The 8,978-nt window shown below is 33.8% G+C and overlaps 2 protein-coding genes across 2 annotated transcripts; both read left to right on the forward strand.

Moving 5' to 3' along the window:
- The first annotated feature begins 3,380 nt into the window (after positions 1-3,380).
- On the forward strand, positions 3,381-3,920 carry LOC109212584. The gene has a single exon (XM_019376235.1). The coding sequence runs from the start codon at positions 3,381-3,383 to the stop codon at positions 3,918-3,920; it is 540 nt and encodes a 179-aa protein (XP_019231780.1).
- Positions 3,921-4,426: 506 nt separating this feature from the next.
- Positions 4,427-8,332, forward strand: LOC109212587 (serine/threonine-protein kinase Aurora-3-like). The gene is made up of 6 exons (XM_019376239.1): positions 4,427-4,678; positions 4,795-5,037; positions 6,207-6,302; positions 7,577-7,791; positions 7,866-7,938; positions 8,040-8,332. The coding sequence occupies exons 1-6, from the start codon at positions 4,529-4,531 to the stop codon at positions 8,139-8,141; spliced, it is 879 nt and encodes a 292-aa protein (XP_019231784.1). The 5' UTR covers positions 4,427-4,528; the 3' UTR covers positions 8,142-8,332.
- Positions 8,333-8,978: the final 646 nt, after the last annotated feature.

The raw sequence follows: 8,978 nt of genomic DNA on the forward strand, positions 1-8,978 counted from the left end.
TGTAATTTAGCCTTGAAAAATGCAAATGTAATTATAAAAATGTACTGAAAAATATTTAAATATTATGTGGGTATAAATGATAATTTAGATGATTAAATCATCATAAAAATAAATTGAAGGATAATTATTGAATATTTATATAATAAAAATACAAGAATAAATTGGTTTAAAGCCTTTAAAATTATAAAAAATTGTAAGAATATTTATTTATGCTTATAAATCAAATGATGATGCATATACACTATTTTGAAAGTATATGTATATATACTTAAAATATGAGGAACAATTGGGTATCAACACTTAATGGGATTGAACCAATACCATATGCAGTAAGAGGATTGTTATTTGCGGTGTAAATAACTCCACATTCTCCTTCTTGAAAATTGACGAACCAGTCCCGGTTGGGACACATATGATACCTACAAGCGGAATCCAGCAACCATATGTCACATGGTTTGAATGGATCAGTTGTAACTAGTGAGAAATCAGAGTCGTCACGATCATCTACATTTGAATCCATGACAGCCTTCCCATTGTTAGGTTTGGCCTTGTTTTTCAACTTTGGACAGTCTTTCTTCCAGTGCCCCTTTTCTTGGCAAAAGGCGCATTCGTCTTTTTTGGGTCTAAATCTTGACTTGGATCTTCCTTTCTTCGTTCTCATATGATTTTGAGAACGACCTCTCACGACCAATGCTTCTCCTTCTCCACTCTTTTGTTTTTCTCTCTTTCTTTGTTCATAGTTGTACAAGGCAGAACAAACTTCTTTGAGAGATACTTCATCATTCCCATGAAGTAGAGTAGTTTCGAGGTGCTCGTACTCATCGAGAAGTGAACTTTATAACATTAAGGCTATATCTCCATCACTAAATGTCACGTCCATATTCTGCAAATCTGTCGCCAACTTATTGAAGCTAGTGATATGATCATTCATTGTAGTACCAGGAACATATGTGAAGCGTAATAGTCTTTTTTCATGTAAAGTTTAGTTTGACTGTTTTTCTTTAAGAATTTATCCTCCAATGCATTCCACAATTTACTTGCAGAAGTTTCTTTTGTGTATGGATACTTCTGTTCTCTTGCGAGGTAAGATCGAATGGTACCACAAGCAACACGGTTGATAATCTTCCAATCTCCTTCTCCGATATTATCTGGTTTCTTTTCTTCTGTGGCAATATCTAGCCCTTGTTGAAAAAGGACATCAAGAACCTCAGCTTGCCACATCCCGAAATGTACTGACCCGTCAAAAATCTCAACTGCAAATTTAGCATTTGACATAATTCTTGTCATAAGCGAAGATGCCAAAGACGTATTACTGACACCCGATGTGGACACTTCATTTTTATTATCTCCCATTTTTGCTATAGATACTATTTATTTGCTGACACTACAGAACACCAAAGTAATTCTTTTCTGATGTGGAAGTTCAGACCATGCTGCAACCAAAGAGCATACTAAGATAGAACCTTGGCTCTGGTACCAATTATTGCGGAAGCCGAATATATAGAGAGTGATTAAATCACAACTACTATATCTAAAGGTAGTTAATAAATAGTAAATGAGACAATAATAAAAGGAACACCAGAAATTAATGAGGTTCAGCAAAATTTGATTTTTGCCTAGTCCTCGGAGACAATCAACTCAAATTTTATTTCACTCCAAAAATACAAGTGAAATACTACAAGAGAGAAAGAAGATTCAAATGCCTTAGGAGATAAGAAGTCAAGTGAGAGATGTTTTCAAATGGACAAAACCCTTGCTATTTATAGAAGGGAATGCCTTAATAATGTCATGCATGACATCATATTAAGTATGATCATGCAATGTAAATGCATGAAAAATACATCTACCAATTTCTTCCAAAAAAAGGCTTCAAATGTTCATACTAGTTCACATTAATCTTGTCAAATTCAACAAATAGTATATTATATTTTTTTTAGTATTTTAAAGTCCCACTTTAACTATATAGTTACTTTATGTGAGTCAAGTAGATAATTAGTTGACTCAATTTTTATGTATCTGATCTCATTACCTTGCACGATACATCTGAATCATTAAAAATGATATACTGATATATCAAACTGAATACCAATACTGATGCATGTAAAATAAAAAATAAGTATATTAAAAACTTTAAAGCCGAACACTGTTAAAAATTAAAATGGACAGCGCAATTAGGATTCCAATAGGAACTTTTAGATTTGCAGTGCATATATGAATATAATCGAAAATAAAATAAAATATTATAAATTGAAAGAAATAATAAAGGGAAAATTTTGCATAGTGGGGCGGGTGGATGCGGGTGTTGATGCGGGGCGGGTATTGATGCGGGTGAGAATGCTATATGCGGGATGGGGTTTGAAACTTTGTGGGTTAAGGCAAAACTCGTCGCGGCCTGCCCCGCCCCATCCCGCCCCTAGGGCCGACTCTAATGCACAAGCCATTAAAGCAAGTGCCTTAGGCCCCAATTTTTGAGGGCCCCATATTTCAGTAATAGTTATAATTGCAGGAATTTGATGTATGGGGATTGTTATACAAATAGTCAGTCAGATTCAATGTTTACCTTTTCTAGCTAATATACATAGATTATACATTGACAATACACAATTTTATATATATATATATATATATATATATATATATATATATATATATATATATATTATACATCCACCAGCTAATTTTTATTTAAGAGTATAAGTGGGTGGCGATTTGGGTTAATTTTTCTTTCTTTTTCTTTAAAAATATATTGAATTAAGATAGAAATTATAGAAAAAGGCCTCATATTCATATTTGGCTTTAGGCCACAAAATATATCGAGCCGCCCCATCGTCATATCTGTGCATAATGCGCTTTCTTACAATTATATGATAAAGTATATTGGGATTATAGCAAGTACGATTCAAACATGCATATATCTTTTCATGTAAAACTATCTGCATACGTTTTTTCGTAAATATACTGCTAAGTTGATGCATATTGGAGTAAATATTTATCTAATACAATATTTGCACATGAAAATATTACATTAACTGAAGTTCATTTAATTACATTCACATAGTAATTGAAACAGGGTGATAAGAAAATCTAACACATCTTCCATAGCACTAGGTGAAAAATATTAAAGTAACTACTATATATCAACTTAGCATCAACATTATGATCTAATATTGCAGATTGCACCTTTTAGTTAATTTATTTATAACTGTGATGCAAGGAAGGAAAAAAATTAACATCTTTCCATACATGCTGTAGATACTTGCAGTAGATGATTTATATAAAATTGGACATTTTAGCTCATTCCTATTTTACTTTACATGGCATGCCTTTATATGCCCACTTGTTTTCACTTCAAAAATTCACATTGAAATTATTTAGAGAAAATGGCTTCTTCTTTTGCTCTGTATTTTCTTCTTCTAGTGCTTGTTGCAAACATTTTCTACTTCCAAACCTCTCTATGTGAAGACGCTGCTGACCAGGCATTGATAATGGGTATATGTAGACAAGTACAAGATTCTACCTTTTGCTTAAATACTTTGAGACAAAATATACCGACTCATCCATATACTCCTACTCTAGTAACGCAAGTTGCTATTAGCCAATCATTACAACATGCTACCAACAATCGTATCTTTATAGAGACATCAAAAGCCAGTTCCAAAGATAAAGACATCCAAAACTTGTTTGCTATTTGTGATATTGGCTATGGATTCTTAATTACTGAGCTCCAAAGCGCTACTCAATCATTACCGAAAAGAGATTTTAATGCCTTAGAAAATTCACTTTCCAAGTGTCCCAAATTTGTGAATGACTGTCAGAGTGCATTTGGTGGCAAGACCACACCTGAATTATTAGATAGGAGTAGGAAACAACTAGATCTTGTACTAATGGCAAATATTGCTGAAGGTCTTATTCAGAAATAAATCCTTTAAGTGATTATTATAAATTTTTGTATCTTTCATGAAAGTTATAACATATTTAAATGCAGAAACTGATCTTGCAATAAATCATTCTTATTTCTCAAGTGACTACATAATGTCTGAGTTTGTCATTTTCATTTTGGCTTTGGCATTTCGGATTATTCTAAGTGCGATCCGAACTTGCATATGTTTTTTCAATAAGCTAACTGCGTAATTAATTTTTGAATTAGCTAAGGCATTCTAAATGTTTGATTATTGATTTAAGATGCAACTACGATGAAAGCAATGTTTTGGGAGGAAGCTCAAAAGATTCGAATCGGTATTCATTTTCTTCCCGATGTGAAGCGCATATATATATATATATATATATATATATATATATATATATATATAAAGAGTAGCGTAAAAATGGCTATTTGAGAAAATCAGTCAAAAGAAAAATAAATTTGGAAATAATAATAGAAAAGAAAAGAAAAATCGATGAAGTAACATAAATGGGTTGTACCCGATTCGCCTTAGCAGCGCGGCAACAGTTACAAATTTGAAATCCCTATTTCCCTCCACAGATTAAACTGAATTACAGATCCCGTCTTCCCCAAGCACTTGCAAAAATGGCTACCAAAACTCAAATTCACCCTCCGAAACCCACAAAACAACCACCAAAAACTCCCAGTAAGCAATGGTCCCTCCAGGATTTCGAGATCGGAAAACCCCTTGGCAAAGGCAAATTCGGTCGTGTATACCTTGCCCGAGAAATCAAGGTAATTGGAATTTTTATATTTTTTCTCTATATATATACTCGTTTATACATATATGAATTATATGTTTCTTTAGTAAAGAGTAGCGGGTTTTGGTGAACTTGAATTTTGTATAGCAGAGTGGGTTTATAGTGGCATTGAAGGTGATATTCAAGGAGCAAATAGAGAAATACAGGTTGCATCACCAACTGAGAAGGGAGATGGAGATTCAAACAAGTCTTCGCCACCCGAATGTACTGAGGCTATATGGCTGGTTCCATGACGAGGAGCGGATTTACTTGATTTTGGAGTACGCTCACCACGGTGAGCTCTACAGGGAGCTCAGGAAGACTGGTCGCCTGCCTGAGAAACAGGCCGCCATGGTATGTCTTATCCCATTCATAGAATTTTGACAAAAAAACACACATATTGTTTGCTGTTATGATTTATTTCTATACTTTATTTAATTTGGAATAAGCATATATTAATAACCTTTAGTGTTAGAGAACTCCAGATTACTGAATTTTGGAATTAGGCGATACATAGTAGTTGAGAATATGTTTTAGACGTTAGCTCTTCATTATAGGTCCCATCACCCATGCTTTCTAGGAGTAGTTTAGCCTTTCAGAGAATTATACGTTTAGAAAATACTTTCATCTGTGTTTACATAATATTGGTAAGAGATGAGTTTAAAACTTTAACTGGAATAAGGTTGTTGGAATAAGGTTGTTAGTGAGGATTCATATAGTTGACCTCAACTAGTTTGAGACTGAGGCATATTTGTTGTTGCTATTGTTGTGGAATGAGACGGGTCCAAATGGTTGGAAATGGAAAGCGGGGATTCATATTGCTGCCTTAACTAGCTTGGGATCGGAGCGTAGTTTCGTTGTTTAATTGTGAGCTATAAGTTGTTTCAATAAGAACTGATTCACTCTCCTCCTAACCCAAACAAAGAGGATAGAGATTCAGTGCTTTCCTTGTCTATTTTATGCCATGTAATGTATGACCATATGAACTTCTAGTAGTTCCTTGAAAGATGGCACTGTTTTAGGTTGACTTTCGTATCAATTTATGTTTTTTCTTTTCCGTGCCTTGCTTATGTTATTTCCTCTTAGGTTAATGTTGAACAGTGAATTAATACTCCCTCCGTTCCAGTTTATGTGAACCTATTTCTTTTTTGGTCCGTTCCAAAAAGAATGACCCCTTTCTAAATTTGGTAACAATTTAGCTATTCTACCGTTAATGAGAAGCTTTTATAACCACACAAATACACTGGACCCCTTTTTAACTTGTTTAGGACCACAAATTTCAAAAGTCTTTATTTTTTCTTAAACTTCGTGCCCAGTCAAACAGGTTCACATAAATTGGAATGGAGGGAGTATTAATTTTTCACACTCGTCGTTTTGTGACTCCACATCTATTTGAAAATCATTTTTATGATAGTCGAACACATAATTACATTTCTGTAAATGTTATTATTAGTTGTTGACTTCTTTCTTGTTTCTTTAGGTTAGGTCTATGACTTTTGATACTTTGATTGGTTTTCATGTAGTATATTGCAAGTCTCACACAAGCACTGGCGTATTGTCATGAGAAGCATGTCATTCACAGGGACATAAAGCCAGAAAACCTGTTACTTGATCATGAGGTAATATCTTGATAACTAACGGTCTTCCTTTGCCACGGGTGCCAAGTTTTGTTAACACCATTTCCTAGAGCAAGAAAAAGAAAATGTTATACATGGCTAATTTGAAAGTTATATTTGTGTTTTTACTGGAGAAAACAGTTTGAACAGTCACCTTTCATTTGGCAACAGTGAAATACAAATTAACTTTTGAGAAGCAAAGTACAAATCTACTTTAGTTTCCTATGTTTGTTTTGAGACAACAGTGGAATACAAGGAAGTTCTCGGTGTTACCTCTTGTTCCTAAATTCTTTTTTAACAGCTCAGAATGCCTTTAGTTGCCGAATTCTAAAGCTGGAGATTGTGTAGATAACCTACTTTCATTTTGTTGAGTTGTTTCTTGCAACTGTGGATAACAAAATAATTAAACTCCCTGAATTTTTCCAATGGTTAAGACCCTAAACACTTCGCTAGAGATGTACATACAATTACATCTTAGAATACCATTCATAATGCTCTCCAGAGCTGAAGATCGACCAGTAGAAGAAGCATAGCCTTAATCATGTTTTTGCAGCATTAAGCCATCAATTGACATGGAATTTTGGTTTGAATTAATTACCAGGAGAAGTCTTTTTGAAGCATTTAAAGCAATATTTCATTGCCTATCTTCAGAAGCTCTTCTTCTGTTCAGTCTTGTTTCCAATATATCATCGCCTATCTTTTTGTGATTGCATTTTCACTTGATCGACAAGGCAGGAAATGTCGCTTTGTAGGATTTCGTGCCAAAAGCCATAATCTTCTTTTCTATGCTATCTGGCTACCATTATATAGAATTCTTTTGATAGCACCTCATGTACTCCACAACTAGGCTCAAGTAAAATAGTGACCTCTGATTCTTTACCACGTATGATTTTTGGCTATGGTTGTGAATGTGTGACCTTCAGTTCTACATCGATTCGACATTCTGGAGCTTGCAACACCGTTTGAGTTTACTACATCTATCTCATCTTGTTTGATGTATTTTAGCCCATTCAAAAGGGAAAAAAAGAAAAGAAAATGCCTGCTATAATAGCAGATTCAAATGTTCATTTTCCTATGACTAGTTAACTAAGATCATGACAGTCAGGACGAAGAAAGTATTCTCTAGGTGAATGAAGCGCTTAGTATGGTCTAGCTAACATATTGGAAAGTTTTTTTATGGGCGTCCCAACTAAAACTGGATTCGATTGTCCAACAACTGCAGCTAAAATCAATATAGCAAGAGTAAAATATTAATGAGATTATCACATGAAATGTAGGGCCACTTGAAGATTGCAGACTTTGGGTGGTCTGTACAATCTAGAAGCAAGAGACATACAATGTGCGGAACTCTGGATTATCTAGCACCAGAAATGGTGGAGAACAAAGCTCATGATTATGCAGTTGACAATTGGACACTGGGGATCCTTTGTTATGAGTTTTTATATGGTGTGCCTCCATTTGAGGCCGAAAAACAGACTGACACATTCAAAAGGTAAGGATTGCTCTGCCTTGTCATCTTGTAATTGCTAATGAAAAATCAAGATATACTAACATAGAGGAATATAGAATTATGAAGGTAGACCTCAGCTTCCCTTCAACACCTGATGTGTCTGCTGAAGCTAAGAATCTTATTAGCCAGGTAAATTGATTAGTACTTGTCTATGCTTTATTCCTGTAAGAAGAAACAATGGCATGCAATAGCTGCACTCCTTTCTGATGGCTTACCTTTACCCTTTGCAGCTTCTTGTGAAGGAGTCTTCAAAAAGGCTCTCTCTTCAAAAAATCATGGAGCACCCTTGGATAACTATGAATGTCGATCTAGCTGGAACCTGCTCAAAGTGACATTTTCACATACCACTCAAGATGTAATTCACATGTAATAGGAAAAAGAGTTGAAACTCCAGAAGATTAATAACATTGTAGGATTTTTAAAAAGCCCTTTTTCTTTTTTTGTTGCATCTTTCATTTCATGTAACAACTTTCAAACTTTATTACACTAAAATATAAAGAAGAATATGTATTTTTCACCTGAATTCGATATATTTGAAATCAATTACCATATATTTATCTGGATTTACGTCGGATGGACCCATTTATAAGAAAAATATTCAGTTTACAAACTTTTTTTGCTCTTACTCTATTTTCTTTTTTAAAAAAAAGATATTCAAAATTGAATTTGTGGCACTTGTAATATTCGAGTTGCATAAAAAATTGCGATAAAAAGTTCAATGTGACTTTCTTACCATTCTACTCCAAATGAGTAGATATTCTGAAATCTCTGGAATCCACGTGTATCATATGGTGTACCTACTACTAAAAATGGTCCATGCCTAAGGTTATATATATGGTACAACTATACAAGGCTGCTAGTATTTTAGGTGGCGTTTGAATTTGACTTTTGAAAAGTAATGTGTTTAATTGAATTTATTTATAGAAGAATTAATTTTGAAAAACAGTTTTGTTTAGAAAGTATCATCAAGGTCCTCAAATATTATAACCGTTTCATTTGATTAAAAATAGACTAAATAATTACTAAACTTATTTCGGGTAAAGCTGAAATGCTAAAAGAAGTTAAGCATGTGTATAGACTATAGGGAAGCAAACAATATTAGGAAAATGACACCGTATGTTATAAGTGTTTGACCAAAAAGTATTGAGCTTCTTGTTAAACTAATTAAA

The sequence above is a fragment of the Nicotiana attenuata genome, unplaced genomic scaffold (assembly GCF_001879085.1).
Source record: "Nicotiana attenuata strain UT unplaced genomic scaffold, NIATTr2, whole genome shotgun sequence".
Classification (NCBI taxonomy): domain Eukaryota; kingdom Viridiplantae; phylum Streptophyta; class Magnoliopsida; order Solanales; family Solanaceae; genus Nicotiana; species Nicotiana attenuata.

What these genes read in the sequence shown, in the direction of transcription:
- LOC109212584 (XM_019376235.1), top strand. Translation starts at nt 3,381, where the DNA reads ATGGCTTCTTCTTTTGCTCTGTATTTTCTTCTTCTAGTGCTTGTTGCA.
- LOC109212587 (XM_019376239.1), top strand. Translation starts at nt 4,529, where the DNA reads ATGGCTACCAAAACTCAAATTCACCCTCCGAAACCCACAAAACAACCA. An exon ending in ACCTTGCCCGAGAAATCAAG is followed by an intron (nt 4,679 to 4,794) that starts GTAATTGGAATT and finishes TTTGTATAGCAG; the next exon opens with AGTGGGTTTATAGTGGCATT. An exon ending in CTGAGAAACAGGCCGCCATG is followed by an intron (nt 5,038 to 6,206) that starts GTATGTCTTATC and finishes GTTTTCATGTAG; the next exon opens with TATATTGCAAGTCTCACACA.